Source organism: Cebus imitator, unplaced genomic scaffold (genome assembly GCF_001604975.1).
Source record: "Cebus imitator isolate Cc_AM_T3 unplaced genomic scaffold, Cebus_imitator-1.0 Scaffold266, whole genome shotgun sequence".
NCBI classification, from domain to species: domain Eukaryota; kingdom Metazoa; phylum Chordata; class Mammalia; order Primates; family Cebidae; genus Cebus; species Cebus imitator.
In genome coordinates this window covers 955,126-982,317 of record NW_016107581.1, presented here as the reverse complement: position 1 = coordinate 982,317, position 27,192 = coordinate 955,126, and the positions used below count along the sequence as shown (strand labels likewise).

General features: G+C 56.5%; 1 protein-coding gene across 3 annotated transcripts; it reads left to right on the top strand.

Annotated features, from left to right (window-relative positions):
- Nucleotides 1–461: 461 nt before the first annotated feature.
- On the top strand, nucleotides 462–27,192 carry NAPA (NSF attachment protein alpha). Of its 3 annotated transcripts, XM_037728451.1 has the most exons (12): nucleotides 779–867; nucleotides 3,194–3,308; nucleotides 11,848–11,928; nucleotides 14,200–14,316; nucleotides 19,666–19,712; nucleotides 21,723–21,800; nucleotides 22,041–22,096; nucleotides 22,168–22,252; nucleotides 23,062–23,166; nucleotides 24,241–24,309; nucleotides 25,095–25,145; nucleotides 26,440–27,192. In XM_037728451.1, the coding sequence occupies exons 3-12, from the start codon at nucleotides 11,901–11,903 to the stop codon at nucleotides 26,551–26,553; spliced, it is 750 nt and encodes a 249-aa protein (XP_037584379.1). In that variant the 5' UTR covers nucleotides 779–867; nucleotides 3,194–3,308; nucleotides 11,848–11,900; the 3' UTR covers nucleotides 26,554–27,192. The 3 variants fall into 3 exon arrangements, with proteins under 3 accessions (XP_037584378.1, XP_017355912.1, XP_037584379.1); XM_037728450.1 differs by lacking the exon at nucleotides 3,194–3,308 and having other exon boundaries at nucleotides 462–867; nucleotides 11,849–11,928; XM_017500423.2 differs by lacking the exon at nucleotides 3,194–3,308 and having other exon boundaries at nucleotides 620–867; nucleotides 11,849–11,928; nucleotides 26,452–27,192.

Below are 27,192 nucleotides of genomic sequence, written 5' to 3'. Positions count from 1 at the left end.
AAGTGCTGGGATTACAGGCGTGACCCACCGCGCCCGGCTCTCTTCAACTATTTTTTATGAAGCCAGAGAGTAAAAGGACCTCTAAAGTTTTTGTTTCCAGTCACTGGTCTCCCCGAAACAGTTCCAGTATTGGCCGGGAGAGGGAGCAAGAAAAAGTAGACCTGTTTCCTTTTCCTCCAAACGCCTTTCCCAGTGAAGAAACCGGCGAAACTAACCGAGGGGGCGGGACTAAGCTCTGCGCAGAACTGTCAAATCCGGGCGTGGGCCCCGAGTTGTCACGTGAGTGTCCGCGGTCAGCTGACTGTGTCGGACTTCCGCGGCGGGGGGGGTGGGGCACAACGCTAGTCGAAGGCTGCTGCTCATTGGTGGAGGAGGATTCAGCGGCCGCACCGTGGGGCGGGGCCTCGGCGGTGCGGGCTGCCATTGCCTTCCGCAGGGTCACGTGGGAGGTGACGTAGACTGCGCTGGGAAGAGAATGGGGCACCGTTCGCGGGTTTGTGCGCATGCGTTGAGGTCTCGGGACGCCAATTGGGCGGTCTTGAGTCACGGGCGGTGTGCGGCAGGTCGCGGCGTGGCTGGCGGAGGCGCCGCGCTACGAGGCCGCTGGTTGGCCAGCGCGAGTCACGTGGTTCCGGGGTGCAGCGGCGCGCACCGGTGCGACGTCAACGCAGCCGGTCGAGCTTTCCCGACTTGTTTTCCGCGGCCCGGCCGCGGCTGAGTCCTCCCAGGGTCAGGGTTGGGCGCCTTGCTGAGTCACTTTGTAGTCGCTATGGACAATTCCGGGAAGGAAGCGGAGGCAATGGCGCTGTTGGCCGAGGCGGAGCGCAAAGTGAAGAACTCGCAGTCCTTCTTCTCCGGCCTCTTTGGGTGAGAACCGGGCTGAGGGTTCGGCCGGGACCTAGGCTGAGAGGACGAAGGAGTCACGGCCGGAGGTGGCGGGTTAGGCACGCAGGGCTCGGGCCGAGGGGACGGAGAGGAACCTGGAATGAGGTGATACGGTCTGAGGCGGCAGAGGGGGCACAGACTGAGGGCCAAGGGCTCGGGCCGGGGCAACAAGGTTTGAAGAGAGACGGTCTGACATGGCGGAAGGGACGTGGGCTGAGGACACACGGGCCAAGGCGACACTGTCTGGAGGCGAGGAAGGGGACTCAGGCCGAAGACAGGCCAGCGGGCCGAGGGAGAACCTGGACCGAGGGAATACGTCCTGAAGCCTCGGAGGGGAGTGGCCTGGGGGGACGGAGGGCATCCGGGACAGCAGCCATGTCCGGAGGCCTTTCGGAGCTCTGGGGGCATCTGTCTGCAGGCTCTCAGGCGGCGTGATGGGTCCTGGGACTGAGGACGCCCTGCCCGAGAGACTGACCTTTCCAGTCCCTGGGGCAGTGGACTTGCGGGGGGCCCTGGGCAGTGAGAGTGATGGCTGAAGAAGGCTGACACCAGGCGGAGGGGCTCGGCAATTTGGTGATCCTAGGAGTGGTGAAACGCGTCTGAAGTTTGTTGGGGAATGCCTAGGTTGAGTCCGGCCCTGATTAGCGTGACTAAAGACAGCTGAACCAGGGAACCCGCATGATGGAGCCAAGAGTGAGGAGGTCCCAACACTTTGGGAAGCCGAGGTGGGCAAATCACTGAGGTCAGGAGTTGGAGACCAGCCTGGCCAACGTGGTGAAACCCCGTCTCTACTAAAAATACAAAAACTAGCTGGGCCTGGTGCCTGGTGCCTGTAATCCCAGCTACTCGGGAGGCTGATGCAGGAGAATCACTTGAACCCAGGGAGTGGAGGTTGCAGTGAACTGAGATCGCGCCATTGCACTTCAGCCTGCGCGACAGAACAAGAGTGACCCCATGTCAAAGAAAAACAAAAAGACTGAGGAGGCCTGGGTTGAGGCTAAAGACTCCTGGGTGGGGGAACGCATGGTGGTGGCTTGGCCAAGGAGATGGAGGGGTAACAGGGCGAGACAGAGGGAAAGAACGAGGGCGAGACAGAGGGAAAGAACGAGGGCGAGACGGAAAGAACCGAAACGGGGGATCAGAGCCCTTCTGCTGTATGATCCTCGAGTAATGGTGATGATGATGACAGGGACATGGTGAGAAGACGGCTGGGAAGAGGCTTGGGAGACAGAACTAATGCATACGGCATGGCATAAAACTCACATTAGCTCCTAAAAGCGACACAGCCATCCTCTGAGAAATTCTAGTGGCTTAGGAGTGTCAAGAGCCCAGGTTTGAAATGTGGCTCTGCCACCTCATGATCTTGGGTAAATTGTTTAGTCTCCCCATTAAAGGAGATCACGAACCAAACCTACCTGCGATTTGCTGTATTAGGATTGAGCCTGGCATGGAGTAGCGTCTCTGAACGTGTTAGCTCTTGTTAATGTGACCTTTCCAGAAGAAACAGGTTTGGAGCATGCAGAGGGATGAGGGGGTTCAAAGTTAGTGTGAGAGGAGAGGTCTGGGAGGGGTCAGAAGAGGGAAAGACTGAGAAGCATGAGTTTGCTAAGAGGAGCTGAAATAAAACACAAAAGGGATCCTGGAGGACTTAATAGGGTGGAGAGGCGCATGAGGCTCTGGGCAGAGGAAGTAGAAGGGAGCTGGGGAGGGTTTGGCCGGGGATGAGTGGTGGGGAGTGAGATCTGTGCTGAGGGGGGTTCTGAAAGGGTCAAGGGGAGGCTGTGGGAACAGAGAGGAGGCTTGGGAAAGGACTAGTGGGCTTGTAGAGAGAATGGTGTGTGGCAGCCACTCAGAAGCAGAGCCTGGGGAAGGTGGTAGGACTGGGAGCGTCTGCAGAAGGCTGGAGAAGGGGGGTGTGGGAGGAGGGCCTGGGGATCGGAAGAGACTGTGGTAGGAGCCTGGCAGAGGCTGGTAAGACGAAGTGGAGGGATCTTTCCAAGAGAGAAAAGAACAGGAAAAGGCTCTGGGCCTCGCCCCTTGTTTGAGGTTGGATAATGTTTAGCAAAAGAACTTGAAGAGCATGACCGGGAATTGCCTGGTGTGGGGAAACATCCGGGGCTGATGGACCGTATTGATTAGGTGAAAAATGTTTTCTTTTAGAGGCTGAGAGGAGAGAGAGGGTGTGTGTGTGTGTGTTTTCTTCATAAGGGGAGAAGTTCAAGTGCTGTGTTTGGGGGTGGGACCACGAGCTGGGTTTTTGGTGATGGCTTTCCTGGGTGGCTCTGAGTGTCTGTTCCCTTTGGCCCAGGGATTAGTGGGTACTGGACTCTGTGCTTGGAGGGAGCAGCTAAGTCAGCCCCAGGGCACTTGCTACCTGATTGGGAAGGCGAGATGAACACCAAACACTAGTAAAGCAGAATTACTGACAGTAAGGAGGGCCTCGATTATGTCATTTGTGCGAATGGCTGAGCTGAGAGGAAGCAGCGTGAACCGCGGGGTGGCTTCTGGTGAGGAGTGAGCTAGGTCCCGAGGAATGCCCAGGACTTGCTAAGGGAGTGGAGCCGGGGAGGGTGCTCTAGGCAGCAGGGGTGGTGCAGCCAAGGTCTAGCGTGAGGGGAGGTTCTGCCTGGAAAGATGGGGAACCGAGATCCAGAGGGACCAGAAATGGCTTCCTGGGGGAGAGGGCCCAATCCTGGGGGAGATGAACAGAACTTCTGGGGTGCTGTGTGGTATGGAGGGAGTGTGACTGAGCATGCCTTGGGAAGACAGAACACAGAGAGTTCCATGTTAGACCGTAAAGGTGGAAGCGGCAGGTAAGGCCTGACAAGGAAGGCCTCGTGAGCAAGGGCTGGGCCTGGAGGAGGCACTGCAGATCCCCGAGGAGGCTAAGGGAGGCCCATCCTGGAGGGTTCCCGTTTGCCTTCTAGAAAGGACTGCAGCAGCTGGTGTGGGGGAGAGTGACAGCAGGAGGCTGCTGCAGTGCCGGTAGTACTAGCAGATGCTGGTTATTAAGTGCTCCCTGTGACTCAGGCCCGGGCCTGGGCCAGGCTCTATCTGCTAATGGAGCGGATAGATTTAGTCTGCACAAAATCCCCAGGAAGGTAGAGAAATCCGGGGGCTTAAGAGAAGTGACTTTATTTGCCCAGCCCCACAGCAAGTGGGAGAGGCAGCATTGAAACCCAGTTCCATGTGATTCCAGAGCCTTCTCACGTAGCCCCCTTGGTGTGCTACCACAGTAGTTTCTCCTGAAGGTTCGTGACCATCTCTGGGCACCACACTCGGAAGGATGTTGGCAAACTAGGTGTGTTGGAGAGCCGCCACCCTCTTAAGTGTTCCCCCATGGCAGTTTGTTCCAAATATTTGAAAGAAAGAGCTGGTTGTTCATCTCAGTTCCTTCCAGCTCCCAGCAGAGCTGACCTGGTGCTATGGGGGTGTGAGTGAGGTGAGGGTAGAGGGCAGGGAGGATGGGAGGCTGGCCTGACTAGAGCTTGTGTGCCTGGGAACGGGGAGCACAGCAAGAGGACAGCTGGGGAGGACCTGCTGGCTGGATGGGACTCACTCAGGCACCTCCTCTCTGATCTGCGTTTGCTTGTGTTCAACATTTCATAACCCACCTTTATTCAAGGTCCTTGGTAGCTGCCGGGACTGGAGAAGGGAGTGTTGAGGTTCAGCTTCTCCTTGGTGACTCTCTTTTCCCTTTTGGGCACCCCAGCAATGACAGCACCCCACATTGAGGGGCCTCTGGTCCTGTCAAAGGGCAAGTCCGATAGCCTCACCTGGGCCAGAAGGCAGTGGGCGTCAGTGCTGTCGCCTGCCTCGGTGCTCAGACGCGGCCCTTGCTCTTCATTATTTCTGGGCTGCCAGATGCTAGGGGGCTTTGATGCACCAGCAGCCACTGACGGCGATGGCACCAACCAGTTAGGAGAAGCTCAAAGCCATTCCTGTTCCTCCCCTGGGTGATGGGGGAGCTGCTCAAACTTCTACTCTGGAAGCAAAAAGACAGAGACTTCCTAACTCCAGCACAGTGAGCCGGCAGCAGAGGGAGACGCTGAGTTCGGGAGCACCAGTTCCCCTCCCTGCTGCGTGTCTCCCGGTGAATCCAGAGTGCCTGCTGTGCCCTCTGGGGATCGCGCAGGTTCTGAATGGCAGCTCTGTTCCCTGGGGCTTTTTCTCATCTCTGATGTCTCCCGACCACCTCCACTGGCCCCAAAACAACCCAAATGAGAACTTCTTTCATCTCGGATACACACGTGTAGAGGGAGTTTCTTCATCTGTGAAGTGAAGAGCATAGTCATCTGTGTTTCCTCAGGTGGTTCTAGGGACAAATGAGACGCTCCATGGGAAGTGGTGAGGCACGGTGCCTGGCTCCGCTAATGCTCACTGATGGCTCACTGTTGTCCTTACTATTAGGCATTGTCATAGGAAGTTGAGCTGGAAGCGCTGGAGAAATAGGTGGCAGGGTGTTCTGTGTAGAAACTGCATTCCTAAGGTCAGATCTTGACAAAGGAATTCCTGTTTCAGCTGCCAGCTTGCTGGCAGGGCCTGCCCGGGGTCTTGGTAGAGACTGGTGCGAGCATGAGCTTGCAGATATCCCTCCAGACCGCCTTCCTCCGCAGAGCGTGTGGAAACCCCAGTGCCATTTCCAGTGGCACCCTGGTGAATCACAGTGCCCTGCCAGCTGCCAAGATCCACAACTGAAAACTTGGCATCTCTTGCACAGTCTCAGAGTGGAGTCTTTCCTGAGGGCACACAAGGTTCCTGGGGAATCCGAGAGTCCCTGGCTTTCCTGATGGATGGGACTTTGCTGCCTGGCCGTGCAAACATTTCCGTCTCCTCTTTGGGAAGCGGCTACTGAGAGACAAGGGTCTTTGAGAACACCTTTTAAGAAAAAGGAAGCACATTAGCCCTTGGGCTGTGGTGAAGTGTAATCCCATTGGCATATAGGAGGGCATCCATATAAGAAAATAAGAAACACAGGGCTCCTGCCAGGCCATGAGGCCAGTGAGGTCCTGGCTCTGAGCTTGTCACCTCGAAGGGCCGTGGGCCTCTGTGCACCGTGAGCACCGTGGAGTCAGAGGTGGGGCAGTGGGAGGCCAGGACTCTAGAAGCCAACGGAGGAGCAGCACTTAGCTAATCTGGAGGTGGAGATGAAGCCCATGCTGCGATTCTGAAGTAGGGACGCGTGCCTGGATTCGGCCCTCTGCGGGGCCTGATGAGAGGGATGCTCTCATTTACTGAGCGCCCACAGTGTGGCTGGGTCTCCGCTGGGCACGCTGTGGGGTGCTGCCTTCGAGATTGCTCATGCCTCAGCGGTGGAGGTGTGGAGTCTTCTCCCGAGTTACAGATGAGGAAACACAGGCTGGCACGCAATGAGCTGGCACTGAGGCCAGGCCTGTCTGATTACTGTCATCATTTGTTTTATTTAGTTTTTACCACCTCAAGCAACTCTAGAATTCCCATTCCTGGGTGGCAGGCACCCGTTTGAGCGTATTTCTCTTCCTTTGTATAACAACCATTTGAGCACCTTTTTCATTCTGCACTTTGTGCCAAGTGTTGAGTGTACGTCATCTCTAATCCTCACAAGGACTCCTCCCAGCTCAAGTTCATTGTCTCCATTTTATTTCATTTTTCATTTTTGAGAGACAGGATCCTGCTCTGTCGCCCTCCTGGGCTCAAGTGATCCTCCCACCAACGCCTCCCGAGTAGCTGGGACTGTAGGCATATGCCACCATGCCTGGCTAATTTTTAGTAGAGTTGGGGTCTCACTCTGTTGCCCAGGCTGGTCTCAAACTCTTGGGATAAAGTAACTCTCCTGCTTCGGTCTCCCAAAGCTCTGGGATTACAGGTGTGAGCCACTGTGGTGGCCATGCTTCCATTTTATAGATAAAAGAGTGGAATCTCAGCACTTTGGGAGGCAGAGACAGGAGGACTGCTTGAGCCAAGGAGTTTGAGACCAGCCTAGGCAACACAGGGAGACCCCATCTCTTAAAAAAAAAAAAAAAAAAAAAGCCTCAGAGATGACTAGCCCCAGGTTGGACACTGGTCAAAGTACCTGAAAGGGACTTCAGCCCAGGTCTCTCCGTCCAAAGTCATTCTCTTTCTACCCCTTGTCCTTGCCCAGACAGACGTCACAAGAGGGTCCTGTGGCGATTTCAGAGCTGGGCAGTTAGCCTGCGACACTTTATTCTTCACCGTTGTTACCCAGGGCCTGTGTCAGCACTGTGGGGAGATGGGAAAGCAGAGCCGGCCCAGGCCCTGCCCTGCGGGAACTCATACCCTGCTCCATCAGGCAAGGCCCACTGCAGAGCGGCAGGAGGCTGCGGGTGGTTTAGGGCTTCTAGGTGATGCTGGTGACGGTGCCTTCAGGATGCCAAACTTCTGGCAGCTCCGATGCAGTCGATGGACTAGCAGGGCTGGTGGCCTCCGGCTTCTTGTGCCAGGGTAGACCCTGTACCATGGGCAGCCTTAACTTTTTCTGACGTTCCTGCTGCCTGTTGGCATGTTACAGGCAGGCTGGGTAGGGAGCTGGCCTTATTCGTTCTCCTTTGCCTAGAGGATGCTCCACGCAGCTCCAGCAGAGAGCAGCCTCTGCTTGTGAGATGAGGGAAGCCTGGACAGCACAGACTCCCTGGCTCATTTAATCTAGAGGAGAGGTGGGGCAGCAGGGACCTTGTCCTCTCTCTTCTTGAGGACTCTTGGGCATGGGGAAGGAAGCCTTCCTGATCACTGAGTGAGAGGCAAGGGCAGGACTGGATCCCCAGGGCCCCAGTCCTCTTTCCCAGCCGGCTAGGCTTGGGCAAGCCCTCCGCTCTCTCTGGGCCCCAGCTTCCTCCCCTGTAAAGCAGGGGCAGCACCCAAAGGGCTCTTGTGAGGAGCTGCCGGGATAATCCTGGTACAGTGCCCGGGAGGCCGGGAGCCCTGCGTACCAGCTGTGATGAAGGCGGGCTCACAGGGAAGACACAGGCATGTGATTGGCCCCGGGGCCCCGTCCCCACTGAGGACGCTGGTGGGAGACTCGGGGCAGTGGGCCTTAAGGCTGAGGAGGAAGCTGTAGGCCTGTGGCTGTGGCTACCATTGAGGCAAAAGGGGCAGAATGAGTCCAGGACCTGAAATGGGGCCTAACTTTGTCCACCCTGCCTGGTGAGGTCCTTCGGGAGCTGGAGGTGCTGGGTCAGGGCACGGTGCTTTTCTGGCAGCCAAGGAGTGCCTGGTGGGTGGAGGAAGGAAGGACGGGGGCTGAGACTCTGCCCTGCAGAACCCCCTGGCCCAGGTCCCACCGGGTGTCTGTGCATTCCTGGCAGCGCCAAGCCTTCCATATGGCAGTCGCTGAGGTTGGTGGCTGTGCTTGGGAGACCTGAGACTGCTGCCTCCGCCTTGGAGGGGGAGAGAGCAAAGCCGAGCGAGTAATTATAGACAGCCCTGCATCAGGCAGCCCAAACCAGTTCCCTCTATTCCCGGAGTGGCTCAGAGCCGTGGGATGGGAGGACTGAAGCAGAGGCAGCTTGGGGGAGGTCAGTGGGGGAGGGACAGTCAGCTGTCACATGCACTGCCGCCCAGGCCCTCAGGAGAGGAGGCCCAGCTAGTTTTTCCTTTCATGTACTGCTGTTATCTCCTGGCACATAATAAATGCTCAGATACCTGTTCCCCATGTGAATAAATGTGTATGTGAATGGCTTCATCAGGATCTTCCACTGGAACCTAGCACGTCACTTTTCTCCCTGGGGACTTCACTCCTGTTTCTAAAAGGAGAAGATGGGACTCTGGAGATCTCCCATCATCTCCTGGCCATGGCAATGGGCAAGACCACGGTGTGCAGCGGAAGGAGGGGCTGGCCTGGGGCCTGAGCTGGTGCTAATCCCTCTGGCCTGTCCACCCCACGGTTAGAATCAGTGACCCTGTGCAGAGTTGGCCGTGCTTAGCCTGGGATCATAGAGTTTCAGCCCGGGCAGCTGGAAGGCTTTGTGTTCGTCCTGTGTCGGCTCTGTCCCGATGAGCTGAAATAAACCCGGCTGGGGCTGACACTGCTCATTGCTGATCGCCCGCTGTGGGCCGCTCAGTGACGTGGGTCATTTCTGCTCTTCCAGGGTCTGAGCTTTTTCAGAGTGCATGGAGCTAGATGGGACTTAGTCACACTGACAAAGGGAAGGCTGAGCTGGGGGACCTGTCGGGTGGGTAGACCTGTGATTAAGGTCTGTGAGCATGTCCCTTTAAGAGAACATTCCAGAGAGGTCTTCCTGAGGGTTTTTTGCAGCCAGGCCCCACAAGACCCTTCAGGATTCTCTGCCAGAAGCTTTTGAAAGTTTCTTACATCTCCAAGGCCAGGAATGGGTTCTAAAGAAGTCACTCCAGGCTGGCGCAGTGGTTCACGCCTGTGATCCCAGCCTTTGAGAGGCCACGGGGGGTGGATCACTTGAGGTCAGGAGTAGGAGACCAGCCTGGCCAACATGGTGAAACCCCATCTCTACTAGTAATACAAAAATTAGCGGGGCAAGGTGGCACATGCCATTAATCCCAGCTACTCGGGAAGCCGAGGCAGGAAAATCCCTTGAACATGGGAGGCGGAGGTTGCGGTGAGCCTACATCGCGCCACTGCACTCCAGCCTGGGCGACAAGAGTGAAACTCCATCTACAAAAAAAACACAGGAGTCACTTCAAACTTCTGGCTGGAGTGACGTGGGTGGCGGAAGGCAGGGTACAGCAGGGTGAGTTTGGGAAGGACACGTTGCTCAGGGTACTTCCCAGGGACAGCAGAGTGTGGGGGACAGCACAGCCCTGGAAGGCACAGGGTAGGCCAGAACCTTACCTGGTGTGATGTAGATTCTGGAGTCCCCACCCCCGTCACAGCCAGCCCGCTCGCCCGCCCCGGGGGCATTTGCTTGCTGACAATGCCAGGCCTGTCCACTGGTCACTGGTGGCTGCTTTCCAGGGGGTCAGTCTCAGTCAGTTTTTCCTTCTCAAACTCACCTGATCAGCTGAATTACCAGGGACCCCCAAACCCCAATTGTTAAAAATCTCAATTGCAGGCCCTACCCACACCTACCGAACAAATCCCAGAGAGTGTGGCTGTGGGGCTCTGGTCTGATAAAATGAGCACTTCGTGCGGTTCAAAGGGATAGGCAGGTTGGACACACTGAACCCGCAGTGCAGAGGGAAGGAATGCTCACATCCCAGCTCCCAAAATTACCTGTGCACCCTCCACAGCTGTGGTTGGTGTCGACAAGTTTCTAGGTATAATGTTGGGCCAGTTGACACGGGATGTGGGACGGATGGTGAGGATGATTTGTGTGGCTTTTCACTGGAAAATGCCCACCCCTCCCTTTTCTCTTCCCTAAAAAATAGGCTAAACACTAGTTATATGAGTGAAGAGAGACTTTGAAATCCATTTGGTGGGACTCCTGAGTGGATGGAGTTTATTCTGCTGGTCATGTGGATGATGGGAGTTGGAGCAGCCACAGAGACCACAGACCTTGTGGGCTAAGCCTGGTTGTGTTAGTAAGGGCAGAAGGAGGCAGTGGGACTTAGGGGTTTGAGGAACTAATGAGGTCCCCCAAGTCAGGAGGAGGTTCATTATGTACATGTGGAGGTCAAGAAGCCAAGATGAAGCTGCCCAAACAGGGTGTCCTTTATGTGTTTAAATTCCTGTCTAGCTCCAGTACATCCTTACTGTTGGACAGTAAGTTTTTGGGGGACTTTGCTGTTTTAAGTAATGCTATGCTGAATATGCTTGTAACTTTTCTGATTAGTTTTTTAGGATAGATTGCTAGAAACGTAATTCATTGCTGGACCACAGGGCCAAATATAAATCCTAATATTTAAAAATGTGTGTGTATATATATATTTTTAAAAAATTGATAAGATATGCAAATGGGGAAAAAATGCGGTACAAACTTGGAATGCCCAGTGAATAAGGCTGCCTCCCACAGCTGGCCCTCCTTCTCCAGGCTCCACCTTAAAGAGAAATGCTGTTACTAGGTTTTTGTGTATTTGCCCAGAAATATCCTGTTTATATAAACATGTATGTTTCTATTCTTCTCACCCTCTTTTTTTTTTTGAGGCAAGGTCTCGCTCTGTCGTCCAGGCTGGAGTGCAGAGGTGCAATCTTGGCTCACAGCAACCTTTACCTCCCGGGCTCAAGTGATCTTCCCACATCAGCCTCTCCAGTAGCTGGGACTACAGTCGTGCACCATCACACCTTGCTAATTTTTTGAATTTTTTGTAGAGATGGGGTTTTACTGTGTTGTCCAGGCTGGTCTCGAACTCGTGAGCTAAAGCAATCCACCCACCTTGGCCTCCCAAAATGTTGGGATTACAGGAGCCATGAGCCACCAACACCCAGCCCACCCTCTTTTTTTTTTTTTTTTTTTTTTTTTTTTAACACAACTGGGCACATTTTCTATGGGGACGTTTCCCATCTACATTTTAAAATAGTAGGTACAAAATTTATATGTATGGCTGTATCATATATATGTCCGGTCCAGAATTGGTAATGACACACTCTAGGGCTGCAAAGTCTTCATTAAACAACCACAGAGTGCAAGGCATGGGATTGAGGCTCTGTCTGTGGAAGCAACACAATGTCTTAAACTGGGCTAATCTCCCAGAATGCTTTGCAGTCTCCAGGGGGAAAGGGGATTTGTAGAGCACCAGGGACCCAGTGAGCCCCCAGCATCCCAGGCAGGAAGTAGAGGTGGCTGTCAGAGGCTGGGCTTGTGGTGGGGTCAGGAACTCTTTGCTCCACACCCCCCAGTGAGTACCCAGTATTCCTCCTGGAGGGAGCCAGTCCACCTGAATTTAGTGTGCCATTGTATGCAGGCGTGGGGGCCACAGGCACCTGAGGGGATGGGCCCCCACAGGGGAAAGGTGAGGGGTGGGGGCACGTCTCTACTGGCACTGGAGCAGATTTCTTGCTTTCTCCTGGATACCAGACTAGATTGTCTCCTTTTTTTCTTTCCTTTTTCCCCAGAGGCTCATCCAAAATAGAGGAAGCATGTGAAATCTACGCCAGAGCAGCAAACATGTTCAAAATGGCCAAAAACTGGAGTGGTATGTGATCTCCTCTGCTAGAGCTCCTGTGAGGGCCCTCCTCCTCCCTCCGCTTCCACTCCCAAAGGCCTGCCCTTCAGGGCCGCTTCTCTGTTACGCTATCTCCGGCATGAGAAGCCCGGGCCTGCTCTCTAGCTGTTTTGTGCCTGCTGGGTTACTTTATACTCGGGGTCACGGGGCTTTGAAGAAAGGACAGAGAGGATGGAAATAAATAGATTATTAGACCTAGATAAACCCATGTGGATTGATGAGCTCATAGACAGTCCTCCCTAAATTCAGAACCTCAGGCTTCCTGGTAATTTCCTTAGTGCCTCCATCAGTGTCTGAATTCTAGGCTGCAGGAAAGGTTCAAGTGCTTCCAATAACAACATGAATCATGGCTACTGTTCACTGAGTACAAAGTGCTCATCATTTAATTACATTCTCACCCTAAGGGTCAGCCTGTTAATATCCCTATTTTACAGATTTGGAAACTGAGGCTTGGCTTAGTCTCACGTCCAGGGTGCCAGGACTAGTAAGTGACAGAACCACGATTCAGAAACCAAGGCTCTGACTGCAGAGCCTGAGTGTTTGGCCTGTCCCAGTGAGGCAGGAGAGCTTCACGGAGGAGAGGGGTGGGAGGAGCCCTTTGGGCTCAGAGAGGCTGGGGATCTGTTTGGGGTTCCCTGCCCGCCCAAGAAGTCCAACAAGCCAGTGCATTGAGCCCATTGGAGGCTCATCTCATGATACGTCTTTCGTGTCACCAAGATTGAATTAAGGAAATACTGCAAGAGACCCCGAGTTAGAACACAGGGAGGAACTTCCTGACCATGGAGGCAGGCGCAGAGGTGCACAATGAAACTGATGCTTATCGTTTTTGAGAATGTTGTTGGTTTCCCAAAAATTCAAAGAGTTTTTCCTGAGTTTTCACAGACTACATTGTGGATAAAGCCAAATGTTCTCTGTATTTTTATGCTCTCAAACTAAGAAAATTCCTCTAGGGAAGAAATGCTTTTTTTTAAATTACATAGGTGTTGCTTTTCCCTTAAAATTTGTTAACTCCGCCGCCCTACTCTTCAAAGAAAAGCCCTAGGCCATTTCCCCCCGATACTATGCCCTTTTTTTGAAATTTTATACTCAGATTTGGAGCTCTTAGAAGTAATAATGAAATCATATAGTGAAAACATGGAAGGCTTTGTTTCTTCTGCTGGTTGAAACTTAAGAGGATGGGGCGAGGCCTCCTGGTCATCTTCCACCTCAGAACCTCTGACTCAGATTCAGCTGGAGGAGAATGAAGGGGAGAAGCCTCAGAACCAAGCTGGGGGTGGTCGGAGCTTCACAGGGAGGAGGAGAGATGCTGTTGCCTCCCAAACATCAGTTTAGGAGGTGTGAGGACAGAGTGGCTTGGGACCCACGGACGCCGACCCTGTGCAGAGGAGCACAGGACACGCAAGGCTCCAGGCGTGGTCTCTTCTGCCCTCCGCCCGTGGGCGCTGGTCTGCATGCACTCATTCTGGGTGTCCGCATCCTGTTTCCCTTTCTGGACATGCAGCTCCTGGAGAGAGCCTGCTCTGTTTTGTCCGCCCCCAAATCCATGAGCCTTACAATGCGCACAAGTGCCTCGTCCATGCGGATCTGCAGCGAAGGGAACAGAATGTGAACAGAGACAGAGGAGTTGGGAGAATTCGACAGGAAGAGCTTTGGGGAGCTGTGGAGAAAGAAACAGGACTTGGAAAGTGGAGTAGATGGGAAGGTGTTTGTGGTTGAATCTCAGTTGCCCCTTGCTTCACAGAACACCCCTCCCCAGCCGGCCCCATGATTCAGCCCACACTTTGCCTTCTAGTGGTGGTTCTGGGCCCTGTGCTTCGAGGCCAGGAGGTGCAGGAGGCCACCTTGGCTCTGTTGAATCTCCTTTCTGGCTCAGCTCTGTCTGCCCTTTGGAGCTTTAAAAGTGGTGGCCCTGGAAATGCTGGCATAGCTGAGTTTAGGGGCATGGCATTTTAGCTGCTCTCACCCTGGCTGTCTTTCCATATACCTGGGGCTGAGGGGCTTCCCTCGAGGCAGCTGGTGCCCTCAGAGACTGTCAGGTGGGCCACCAGGAGCCTCAGCCCAGGAGCCAGCAGACCTGAGGTCTAGGCCTCAGTAAGGGCTTGCTCAAGTAACCCTCGTCCTCTCTTGAGGGCTCTTTCTGCGTTCTCAAGAGCCCGACCCACCTCCCAGGGCAGTGTCTCTGTGGCCTCATAAATTGTGGAGCCCCACTGAGGCCGAGACCACCCTTCTCTTCTGTTCCAGCTGCTGGAAACGCTTTCTGCCAGGCCGCGCAGCTGCACCTGCAGCTCCAGAGCAAGCACGACGCAGCCACCTGCTTTGTGGACGCCGGCAACGCGTTCAAGAAAGCTGACCCCCAAGGTGAGGGCCTCTGTGGGCCACATGGGCTGGCTGCCCGGAGTGCCATCATAGCACCCTGCATCGGGTCCTCGGGTTTCCTGGCAGCTCTGGTGTTTTCCAGTGGCCAACATGTGATAGGCTGGCAGAGACGCACTTGAGGCAGAGCGAGTGTTGACTTCACAACTGGCTCCCTTCCTTCTGGTTGGCATGGTTGGCATTCCCGCGCTGCTTAAGTCTCCGCCCCCCTATCTACTGTGTCGGTGCAGCTGATTACCCCTCCCCAAGCCCAGAGCATTTGGGAGTGGGAGTTCCATTGCAGACCCACCGCCTGGCCTGCCCTGCCGGGGAGAGAGGAAAGTCTGTCCTGTTGTCAGAATTAACATGCAGAAGGGAGCGGGGGGAGTTCCGAGACCAGCCAGGTAGGAGTCGCTGCCGGAAAAGGAGCGGAAATTAGCCCAACCTGGCTTCCCTACATCCTGGGGAAGAAGTAGAGAGAACAGAGCCCGAGACGTCGTTGCCAGAGAACAAGTTACTTAAAATGAGAGCGTGTTAGGGACAGAAGCCCAGTTTGCGGCTGACTCATGGTGAGAAAACAGTGTTTGTCCCCCAGGGCGCCTCCTGAAGAGGAAACAGCCCAGTGATTGCCTGGGGCGGGAATTTTAATTTATTTTTAAAATCTTGGTGTCAGGTACAGGTTGCTAATTAGCAAGCACAGGCAGTTTGTAAAAATGACTGTCTACCATCACTGTCCTCTCAGGGGAATGGAAAATACATGAATCTTTAAAAATAATCAAAAGGGCCGGGCGTGGTGGCTCATGCCTGTAGTCCCAGCTACTCGGGAGGCTGAGGTGGGAGGATTGCTTGAGCCCAGGAGTTCTGGGCTGTAGTGTGCTGTGCAGTTCGGGTGTCCGCACTAATTTCGGCATCAATATGGTGACCTCCCGGGAGCAGGGGACCACCAGGTTGCCTAAGGAGGAGGGGTCAACCAGCCCAGGTCGGAAACGGAGCAGGTCAAAACTCCTGTGCTGATCAGTGGTAGGATCACGCCTGTGAATAGCCACTGCCCTCCAGCCTGGGCAGCATAGTGAGACTCCGTCTCTCAAATAATGCTGATAATCGTAATCATAATAATAATGAAAAGGAGCTGTGTAATCTTGGAATAAAGGCCTATCCTTTCCAGGAGAATATGGGTTTACGGCAGTGCAAGGAGTTTTCTCCATGGATCAGTGAGCCCTGGTTCACACGCCGTGTTTGGGAGCTGTGTGCACACCCCTTTGTCGTGATCTGGGATGTGAGTTTCCAGACAAGGATGAATTTGTGTGTTAACCAGTAGCTCTTCTCTGTCCTTAGACTGGCCAGTGATTCCCCACCATCTGGGCATCTCACTCATTGGCCTCAGTGGTCACACGGTGGGACTGAGGCCTGGCAGGAGGCCGAGGAGCAGCCTTGTAACTAGGTGGGCCGTGGAGCTGGCCTGGCTGGCAGCACTGGGCCACAGCGGGCTGCATGGGTGGCGCAGTGATGACCCAGGGAGACTCTGGGTTGGTTTTAAGCTTGACTCACCCAGGGAGTCTCCATGTCTTCCATTAAGCTGCCCTGCCAGGCCTTTCCTTCTGCTCCCCAGGAAACTGGCTGGCCTAGAGGCGCTGTCTTAGCATCTGTGACGTTCAGCTGCTGCCCCATCTGGAGTGACTGGAAGCACTTGCTCTGGGGCAGCGCTGAGCACCAGGCTGCGGAACAGTGAGCGCCTTTGCTCTTTCGGCAGGCCCCTCCCTTCCTGCAGCAGGCCCTGCCTGCCAGTGGGATGCGGTGAGGTCTGTCCCCTGCATTCAGTCAGAGCTTTTTTAGCTCTCTCTGCAGGGTGTGGGCTGGGAGTCTGGGTGTGGCCCTTCTCTGGCCTTAGGAAGCTCAGAGGGTGGCCAGGGACTCCAGTGGGTAGGAAAGTGTACAGATGATGCCGCATCCGGGGCACAGAGGCCAACTTGCGCAGAGCTGAGGCGAGGAGCGGGCGAGCTTGGCTAGGGGAGAGCTCTCGGGGAAGAAAGGGGGCGGTTCTGACAGGAGAACCTCCCCTGGGTAGAGCTGAGAGCAGGTGCCGTGTCCGGAGCCCTGGGGGCATTGGGCTGAGCAGGGAGGGGTGCTAGCACAGCATCCAGAGCTACAGCCTAAAGGTGCGCGCCCCAGCCATGGCTCCCAGTGGGGCAAGGGGCACATTGGCATCGAGGGCAGCAGCTGCTTTGTGTCTGAGGCCAGTCAGGCCTCACAGAAGGCCAGGCACGTGGCTCATGCCTAGTATTTCAGTGCTTTGGGAGGCTGAGACAGGAATCCAGGAGTTCAAGACCAGCTGGGACAACAGAGTGAGATCCTGTCTCAAAAAAAAAAAAAAAAGTCTCACAGAGAATGTCATGTAGCAGCTGTGCGTGGCTCAGCAGCACAGGAGGTGGGTGGTCTGGGAGGACCTGCCTCCCCTGTGGTCTTGGGCAAGTCAGTCTTTTGGGCCTCTGTTTCCTCGTCTGTTAATGCAGAGACTACTGTGAGGTAAAGCAGTCATGCCTAGCGTGGCACCTGGCGTGTGATAAACTGCCAGTCAGGGGATACCCTTGGCTTTCATCGTCCAGGGACCTCTGCCTACCCTGGGCCCCCACAGTCTCTGCCCTTGGCCAGGTGCGTTGTGAGGCAGTGCTGGAGGCCTGATTTGGAACTTTGCCTGGCTTCCCCAAGCAGATGACTGGCTCCTGGGGCCTTCCTTATCACTGGTCTCCTCAGCAGCCTAGAAGGCCTCTGTCCGGGGTCAGCACTTCTTCCAGGGCTTCCTCCAGAAGGAACCCCCCCTCAAGTGGCAGCTGGAGTGTTCCTGAGGCCCGGCTGGGCTTCTGTCATCCTTTCCTTCTGCAGAGAGGTGGCCTGCTGCCTCCTTGGTGGCTCTGGGTGGGGAAGGGTGATGCCCATATGTGTCATTGGTTCCTCAATTACCCAACCACCACTGCTGCTCAGGGCAGACTTGAGCCAGGGAGGCCTCTTCCGGGGTCTGCCTGACAGCTGGGGCCGGGGCCAGTGTGCATACCTGGGGCAATGAAGGGGCCCAGCCCCTGCTTGTCCCCCACTTCCTCCCTAGCTGCCATTTACTGGGTTCCTACTGTGTACCAGATGGTTGGCATCTTTTAACCCATTTGATTTCTTTGTGCAGTTCTGTGATTTGTCCCCATTTTACTGAGGAGGAGACAGCCAGGTGTGACCAAGGGGGACTTGAGAGAGTCAGAAGTCCAGCTGGGCATCACTGGTGGAGTGACTGTGGGGATGGGGCCGGCCTGGGCTGCAGCTCCCCAACTTGGGCTGGATTGCACCGAGCCCCTTTCCAGCCCTCTGTGGGTGGGTGGAGGAGGGCTGGGCCACGGAGCTGGGTGTTGCTCCGCCTCTCAGGGTGCCCGAGGCCTGGCGACCTGAGATAAGAGCAGCAGTAGTGAGTGTCAGCAGCTCGTCCAGGAGCCAGCTGGCCCAGTGTCTCTGGCGGACTGCTGCTTTCCAGGCGTGGAGGGGACTCAGCCTGTGAGTCCATGTTGCTGCCAGGGATAAGTTGTCTCCCTGCTGCTACTGCAAGGGCTGAGCCGTGCTGACGATGGGTGCTCCAGAGCCACTGCCAACAGGCCCAGGTGGCAGCTACGGGTCTCACTGCAGAGTGAGAGCAGACTTTGCCGCCTCAGCCCGCAGGGGGCCAGGTTGGTGTCCTGGGTGTTCTGCCCAGGACAGGGAACCAGTGAGCAGCCCAAGGGTGCCAGGTGGAGTCTGCAGCCAGGTGGGGCAGGGTAGGGTGGGCCAGGCTGGGCCAAGCTGCTCACCTCACTCCAGCTGCTGCTCTCCTCTGGCTCGGCTCAGCTGTGGCTTTTGGGCCCACCCATGACAGGATGTGTGTGTCTTCAAACTGCCAGGTGTAGGCTGTGTTCCCTCCTCTGCCCCCTTTTTTGCCTCCTTTTTACCACCTTTTCCTCTTTCTGCGGCCACAGGCTCCGTCTATCAGGCCCAGAACCTGGACCGAGTGGTGTACCCTTTCTCAATCCCTTTCGGCCCACGGGTCCTTCTGAGTTGGACAGAATCTCCAGACCTCTGGGGCACCCAGAGGAGCACTTATGGGCCCCACTGTTGATATGTCGGAAGTAGGGGCTGGACTCCTGAAAGCCCAGCCACAGGCCTGAGGCTAAGAGCCTTTGTTCAGATGCCTCCTCACAGAGAGGGGTTGGAGTCCTATCCAGACTGTGAGCCCCTTGAGAGCAAGCCCAGGTCTGTGGGTTCTTGGAAGCACCCTCATCCCAGGTGAACACGGCCTGGGTGACACGGAGGCCCCCAAGGTGACCAGGAACTTTCAGATGCTCAGGCTGCAGCTCAGAGCCCACGCCCTGTGGCCTGCCAAGGCTCTCTGCCTTTCCTTCTCCTGCCCCAGGCCTCCCTCCCTGCAATACCCCTGTCCTCCTGAGATGCACTAAGATGGGGTTTTTAAAAAATGCCCCGAGAGCTCGTTTCTGCCAGCTAGAAAATGCCTCCCACTCATGCTTTTCTCCCTCCTCCGAACAACTTGTCAAAAAAAAAGCCTTTCCCAAATTTAAAATCTTACAAGAGATAGTACAACAAAGGTAGCCCAGTTCTTCCTCAGTGCCATCCTGGTGTGTTCAGGCTTTGGCAAAACCTTTGAGGAGCTGGTGGGTGGCAGGGCCAGGTTAAAGGGATAGAGAGCAGAGGGCTCCCAACTGCCAAGATATGAGGCAGAGGGGTGGTGGAGAGTGCACCCGGGTCTCGGTGCTCACGGCGTCCGGCCTCCTCATGCCAGAGGTCCAGCTCCTTCTGGTGCAGGGACGGAAGCTGCTCAGGGTCCTGCGGCGATGTTGGCAGAGCCCAGGGAGAACCTGGGCATCCCTGCTGCCTCCAGGACCACCTCAGATGTTGGGCTTGGCCACTTTCCATGCCCCCTTCCCCTTTGCCAGCAGCTCAGTTCTTCAAGAGCAGGGCCTTAGAAGGCCTGGCTTAAAACACCCGTGAGAGTCTGGCCATCAGCCCAGCCCAGCACTGCTGTGCCCTGTCCCTGGGGTTCTGGGAAGCTGGCAGCATCCTGGCAGAATGAGGGGAGAAGGGCTCCGCCAATTGCGTGTGCCCAGCAAGTCACAGTCTGCAGAGTCAGCTCTCTCACCAGGTTTGCCGGGCTCAGGGATTCCGTGCCCTCCTTCCAGCCCCTTGAGAGTGTGCGGCAGCCCTGGCAGCTCCGAGTGCCTATTGATCTCTCTGCCGGCAGCCAGGCGCGCCTGCGTCCGCCTCCTCTCCTCGGCTTCTGCTGAAACGACTTCACTTTCTCATTTCTCCTCCCACCTCCCTTTCTCTCTCCAGAGGCCATTAACTGTTTGATGCGAGCGATCGAGATCTACACAGACATGGTAACGGCTGCTTGCTTGTCCTGATGCCCCCCTGCCCCAGGGGTCTCGCTGCATTGCCCCAGCCTGTGTCCTCACCTTTCGCACCCCCAGTACTGTTCTTATTCTGTGGCCAAAACCAGTTGGGGAGGGGGAAGTGGGAGCTGGGGGCATTGGGTCACCTGGGCTGGCCTGGGCCGGCTGGGTCTTCACCCAGCTCCCGACCAGCCTGATGGCCCCTCCCTGCACACATCTGGCCTCCAGCCCTCGCAGGCAGTCATGGTTTGCATTCATAGAACTTAGGTTATTGAGCTGGGCACGGTGGCTCAGGCCTGTAATCCTGGCACTTTGGGAGGCTGAGGTGGGAGGATCTTTTGGGCACAAGAGTTCGACACCAGCCAGGGCAACATAGTAAGACCTTGTCTCGACAAAAAAATTAGCCGGTGTAGTGACATGCACTGTAGTCCTAGTTCTTGGGAGGTTGAGGCAGGAAAATCACTTGAGCCCAGGAAGTTAAGGCTGCAGTGAGCTGTGATCACACCACTGCACTCCAGCCTGGGCGTTTTGTCTCAAAACCAAAAAAGAAGTCAGGTTACTGTAGAGCGTGTGCCCAGCACTTTCCCTTGCCCGGCCTTCCCACAAGTGTCGCATTTGATTAGCATCTTGCAGCAGGCCAGAGGGGTGGGCAGAGCCCACAGGAGACTCAGCATCTGCCCTGCCCCAGGGGGCGTTGCTAACGACAGATGCAGACCAGAGGGGCAGCTGCCAGGCGGAGCCAGGGTGAAGTCCCACCCAGGCCGGGGCTTCTCTCAGTGCTTTCCCTTTTTTTTGTTTTTTGGTTTTTTTGAGACAGAGGACAGTCTCTCTGTCATCCATGCTGGAGTGCAGTGGTGCGATCTCCACTCACCGCAACCTCCACCTCCGGGGTTCAAGCGATTCTCCTGCCTCAGCTGCCTGAGTCGCTGCGATTACAGGCATGCGCCACCATGCCCGGTTAATGTTGTATTTTTAGTAGAGATGGGGTTTCCCCATGTTGGCCAGGATGGTCTCAAGCTTCTGACCTCAAGTGATCTGCCTGCCTCAGACTCCCAAAATCCTGGGATTATAGGCGTGAGCCACCACGCCCCGCCGACTCCTTCCTTTTTGCCTCTCCACTTGCCCCATCTGTCTCAGCCCTCCAACCCCAGGCAGGGGCATGAGCCCTGCCCCCTTGTGCTCAGGGCAGTGCTGCAGGGATGACTGTGACTAGAACAGTAATGGCAGCTACCATTTATTAGGCCCGACACTGCAGGGTGGTTAATCCACAGCCCTGTTCGGTATCGGAAGGGGGGCTCAGACTAGTGACATGACTTGCCTAGGGACACGGGGCTACAAGCAGGAGTCGCTGAGACCCAAAACTAGGTCTGGCTGAGCCCAGGACCTTGCCCTTTCCTCTGCACCAGCGGGTGGCGGTGTGCCAGCTGGGCGGGTGCCTGGATGCTGGGCAGAGGCAGATGGAAGGTGCACAGGCTGGAACCTGAGGCCTCCCTGGGGAGCTCTGGGTATGCATGGAGGAGGCTGAAAGGTGGCTGTTGGCCTGGGGGCAGAGCTGGTGCTCTTGGGCAGGGGTCTCAAGCCCTCCCTCCCATCCTGGTTTCTCCAGAGCCTTTTGCCAAGTGATTCTGGGCTGGTCCTTCTGCCTCTCTGGCCTCTCTATCAGATACTTCCTCAGGGCCAGGGCCTCGGCCAAGTGCTTGTGCTCACATTCTCTCTGGTGTCGCACCATCTGTGTCCCGTGGATGGGATAGAATTAGGCTGAGGCCCTGGAGTGGCTTGCCCAAGGTCACCTGCTCAGCCCAGCATGCACAGCCAGGCCTCGAGTGCTGGGGCCCTCACTTCTCAACTGTGTTCCCCGCCTCTCGGTGTCTTTTTCATAACTCCTCGCAGGCGTGGCTGAGGGGTGGGAACCTGAAGGGTCATGGGTCAGCAGGGGTTCAGGGCCAGGCATGCAGGAGCTCACGAGGCACAGGCAGCCCCTTCCCGTGTTCCCTCCAGGGCCGATTCACGATTGCGGCCAAGCACCACATCTCCATTGCTGAGATCTATGAGACGGAGCTGGTGGACATCGAGAAGGTGAGTGGCAGCAGGGCCCTGCCTGGGCTGGAAGCCAGGACCAGTGCGGCTCTCTCTTCTTCCCACCAGGGGAGTCCTCTGGTGTCTGAGTGCCCAGAAGGGGAGGGTGGGGGATGGGCAGAGGTGAGGTAAAGGGGTCTGGCTGTGTCCCAGGCGGGCAGGATGGAGGGTGTGGAAGCTGTACGAGACCTCCTCTCCCACCGCTGCCCAGCTCTGAAACCCGCCCCCACGTCTCCCCAGGCCATCGCCCACTACGAGCAGTCTGCAGACTACTACAAAGGCGAGGAGTCCAACAGGTAGCCCCCTTCCTGCCTGCCCCACCCCGTAGGGACCGCCACCACTTCCCTCACTCCTCCTCCCCACACAGCTCAGCCAACAAGTGTCTGCTGAAGGTGGCTGGCTACGCCGCGCAGCTGGAGCAGTATCAGAAGGCCATTGACATCTACGAACAGGTGGGGACAGGTGGGGAACAGGTGGCGACCTGCCCGCTCTCAGGACCTGTGCCTCCTCCTGAGCCCCGGCACCTTGTTCTGGAACCACCCTCCCCGGGCTCGCCCTCTGCCTCTCCCGATCCCCCCAACCCCAACCTCAGCCTGGCAGAGTGTTCTCCACCTGTGACCCTATGCCATGCCGGCACCCTCTCCCTGGCTGTGCCCCACCCACACCCCTTGCAGAGCTTCCTGGAGGGATCCAGAGTGAGGCTGGCCAAGAAACCAGAGTCAAGGAGGGAATGGGAAGAACTGCCAAGGGGCCTGGGGTGGCTGTGGGCACCCCACCCCATGACACAACGGTCCTCATCCACAGTGAGCGGGAGGGAGTGTCACATGGCCTCCTCGCAGTGTGCACGGGAGCCCTGGGTGATGGCCGAGAAACAGGCAGGCAGCTGGCCCCGGGGGAGAGAGGGGCGGGCACCGCCTCTCATGTTCTCGCCACCTGCCACCCCTCTGCCCACCGCTGTGCCAGCCTCCCGTTGGTCCTGACAGCCAGACCGCATCCTCCCCACTGTCTCAGGCTCTCGGGAGGCCCACGGACACCTGGCTACAGTCTCAGCCACCATCTCCTCCTGATCTTGGCTGCTCACGCACTGGCCACTGACCTCCCCAAGCTGGTTCCTGGCTCCCTGCCATTAGGGTCCTGGGTTAACAGGCCCTCACTGCAGGACATGGACCCAGCTCCCAGCTGGCCCGCCGGTGCCTGGCAGTGGCCCTGGCCCTCTGGCTGCTTGCCCTGAGCTCACAGTGCTACTTCCCCGTGGCTACAGGTGGGGACCAACGCCATGGACAGCCCCCTTCTCAAGTACAGCGCCAAAGACTACTTCTTCAAGGCAGCCCTCTGCCACTTCTGCATCGACATGCTTAATGCCAAGGTAGTGCGCTCCACGCCGGGCCACTGTGCCTATCACCAGGCCAGGTCACCTGGCCACCCCAAGAGGGGGTGTGCTCCTCCCTCATGCCTGGCCCCTGCCAGCTGGCCTTTGGAAGAGGAGTGTGGTTCTCAGCGCTGTGTTTCTGTGCTGGCGTCACCTGCCCGCCGGTCCTGGAGGCTCTTGCGGGTCCAGCTCCTGCCTCACTTAGTGCTCTTCCCTTCATGGGTACACTGTTTGAATCCTCACTGCACCCCATAAAGTCAGCACCATTGTCACCTCATTTTACGGGTGAAGATGCTGAGGCTGGGATGAGAGTTTGAGGCCTCATGCCTAGGGACCTGCAGCCCAGTGTTCCGGAGCTTCGTGACTGCCGCTGTCATGGCTTTAACTGGAGCTCACAAGCCCACCTGTTTTCACGGCACTTGGCAAAAGAGGGGCCAGAGAGGGCAGTGGGTGGGGGGCGTGGCCAGCGGGAAGGAGCCGGAGGGTTGGCACTAGACTTTGCTTGGCTGGAGTTTTCCCACCGTTGCCTGGCAGGAGCACAGAGTCCAGGATTTCCTGGTCCCCCTGGCTGCCCAGCCCCTGCCTCACAGCCTGTCCGAGCCCTGCTCTGCTGTGGGCACCAGCCTGGGCTTTGCCAGACCAGGTTCACATCCGTAGCCCATGTCTCACCATGCTCTGGGCACATCACTGCCCCTCTGGATCTGTTTCCTCCCTTTCAGAAGGGGGCTCACCATTATTTGACCCTCTCAGAGTCCTCAGGAAGCACCAGCCCCAGGCCTGGCATGGAGGATGTGCCTGCTGCCCCAGCTGAGCCAGGTGGGAGGAGGCAGTGGGTGCCTGCCTGGGGAACCTTCCCCCTCCACCCACCTCTCTCTGCAGCCAGGCTGGTGCTGAGCTTAGCTCCGGGGAGGTACTGACAGGCACAGAGCCAGGTGACACCTGAAGCTGGGGGAGGGGCGTGGAGCGCTGACTCAGTATCACCAGCCATCCCCCTGTCCTCTCGGCTGCCAGGCCAGCAGCTCTGAGGGCCCTCTCATTACTGACTTGTCCTCCCCCCTCCCTGCTGTCTAGCTGGCTGTCCAGAAGTATGAGGAGCTGTTCCCTGCTTTCTCTGATTCCCGGGAATGCAAGTTGATGAAAGTAAGTGCTGGGTGCTCCGGCCTCCCGCTTCCCAAACCCCAGATGCGGATGGCCGGGGCTTCACGTGAGACAATCCCCAAGGCTTGTCCAGTGGTTCTCAGAGGGTGTCTTTGTTTTATTTTCTTTGGCCAGTTGAGTCTCCATTTTCCAGATGAAGAAAGTACCACTTGGGGAGTGCTAGAGCTCGGGATGGGCTGGGTGGACACATACCACACATGACATACACCCCACACACACCCCACACATACCACACATACCCACACACACCAGACACACCCCCACAACACACACACCAAACACCACACACATCAAACACACGCCAAACATGCACCACATACCGCACCCACCACACACCAAACACACCATACACACATCACACACACCAAACATGCACCACGCACATACCGAACATACCATACATACTACGCACATACCACACATATCCACACACACAACCAAACACCCCACAACACACCACACACACCCACATACCTCCACCACTTATATACCACGCATCCCACACACACACACACCCCGTGTGATACTCCGTGTTGGCAAGGTTGCCCGAAGAGCTAGCCGTTTCTAATGAGTAGGGCAGCAGGATTGCAACACATCCCTACCCAACACACCTGTACCCACACCCACACCCACACCGACCGACCCTCTCAGAGTCCTCAGGAAGCACTAGCCCCAGGCCTGGCATACAGATAGTGTGCTTTGATCTAAGCCAGGCAAGACCTCAGGTCAGCCTGGGCCCCTGACCCCTCTCTGCCATTTGCTTACAGAAATTGCTAGAGGCCCACGAGGAGCAGAATGTGGACAGCTACACGGAGTCCGTGAGTGGCCAGCGTGGGGGGCCAGGCCTCTTCACGGGGATGGGTTCCCTAAGGAAGCTACCCTTCTCAGACATGCTGTCCCCTGAAAATCACCCATTTTTATCTAGCTCCCAGCCCACTGTGAATTTTCTTTCTCCAGTCACCCTAGAAACCTCACAAGTAGCCCCAAGAGGTATAAGGAGTGTTCTCCCCATTTTATAGATGGTGGCACTGAGGTTGGGGAGGTCAGGAGGCTCGGCTGTGGCCCCTCAGGGGCAGAGTCGGGGTTCAGAGCCACATCTGTCTGCCCCTGAAGACCAGGATCCCTTGAGTTCCCCAGGCGAGTGCGAGAAGCTCTCACAGCGGGTGCCTTGGGTGCCCATGAGGGGGAGGGAAGGGATGAGGAGGAAAGTGGAACTGAGGACATGGGAGAGGCGCCAGCTTCCCTCTGGTGGAGCTGCTCCCGGGCTCAGTGCTGTCCAGTCCTGATTCACTCCTCTAATGGCACATGCCAAGCATTTCTCCCCAGGTGTCCCTCGGAAATGTGAGCCCCTAACTGAGGACAGTGAGCAGAGGCCGTCCAGTTCCACCTGCCCCAGACATGGGGTGGCAGCCCAGCCAGGAGCTCAAGGAGGGAGGCCCGCAGGCCGTGGCTTCTCTTCTCCCATACTCCATGGCACTCGGGAGTACCTTTTCCATATCTCCAGGCCTCAGTTTCCCCACCCATTCAATGAGGATGCTGGATTTTTCTTTTTTTTTGAGATGGAGTCTTGCTCTGTTGTCAGGCTGGCGTGCAGTGGCACAATCTCAGCTCACTGCAACCTCCACCTCCCGAGATTCTTCTGCCTCAGCCTCCCGAGTAGCTGGGATTACTGGTGCCCACCACCACACCCAGCTAATTTTTGTATTTTTAGTACAGACAGGGTTTTACCATGTTGGCCAGGATGGTCTCGAACTCCTGACCTCGTGATCCGCCCACCTCGGCCTCCCAAAGTGCTGGGATTACAGGCTTGAGCCACCTTGCCCAGCCTAGACCTTTATTTTATTTTTTTAATTAATTATTAATTTAGATTTTACTTTTTATTTCTGTAGACCTTTATTTTTATAAGCTACACCATCTTTCTTCCCCAAGGGAAACCTTGTGCCCAGTGTAGTAAAGACCAGAGGGAGCTGCCCTGGCTGAGTTGGGGCCTCAAGCCCTCCCTCTGCTCCTCAAAGACCAGGGGTGACAGGGACAGATCTTAAAAATATTGGGACACGGGCCCTTGGGCTGCAGGGTCGGGGACAGGGAGGGGCATGGCCAGTCCGTCACCAGGTGTGCCCACAGGTGAAGGAGTACGACTCCATCTCCCGGCTGGACCAGTGGCTCACCACCATGCTGCTGCGCATCAAGAAGACCATCCAGGGCGACGAGGAGGACCTGCGCTAAGCCCCACCCAGCCCCGGTGCCCGGCTTCCTGTCCTATCTGCTCAGAGAGAGGTGGGGCCGAGACTTGCTGGACAGCTTCCCTCCCTTCCCACCCTGGGAGTCCCGTGGGCCACAGTGGGCAGGCGGCAGTGGGGGTCAGCATGCGGGGCACCAGAGGCCCAGGCTGCTGGCCAGGCAGTCACCCTCTCTTCTTGCTACATCCCTCGCCCCCGTCCATTTATTTAAGCCCCCAAAGGTGCCCTTTACCCCAAAAACCAGCTGTACAGAATCTTTGATACAGACCTATTTGCTAGGGGTGCTGCCGGGGGTTTGGGGTCAGCATCTGGCCCCTCATCTCCTGACCAGCTGAGTTGTGAGGCTGGTTTCTGTCTCGCACTTTTGTCCCCCAGCCAAGCCCTGAGCACATGTAGCCTCTGAGACTTGCTGTCTGCTAGGGAGAGGCTCCTCTTCCCCTAACCCCAGGAGCCTCCCCAGCCTCCTGCAGCCCCGACCTCTCAGGTCAGACCCCGGGTCCTGGAGCTTAGAGGGTTGTCCTCCACCCAGCCCCGAGCCTGCCCCCTCCCTAATGCTTTGAGGTTTTGTTGGTTGGAAGCTGCAGCCAGCCCGAGAAGGAAAATAAAAAACAACACTTTTGCATGA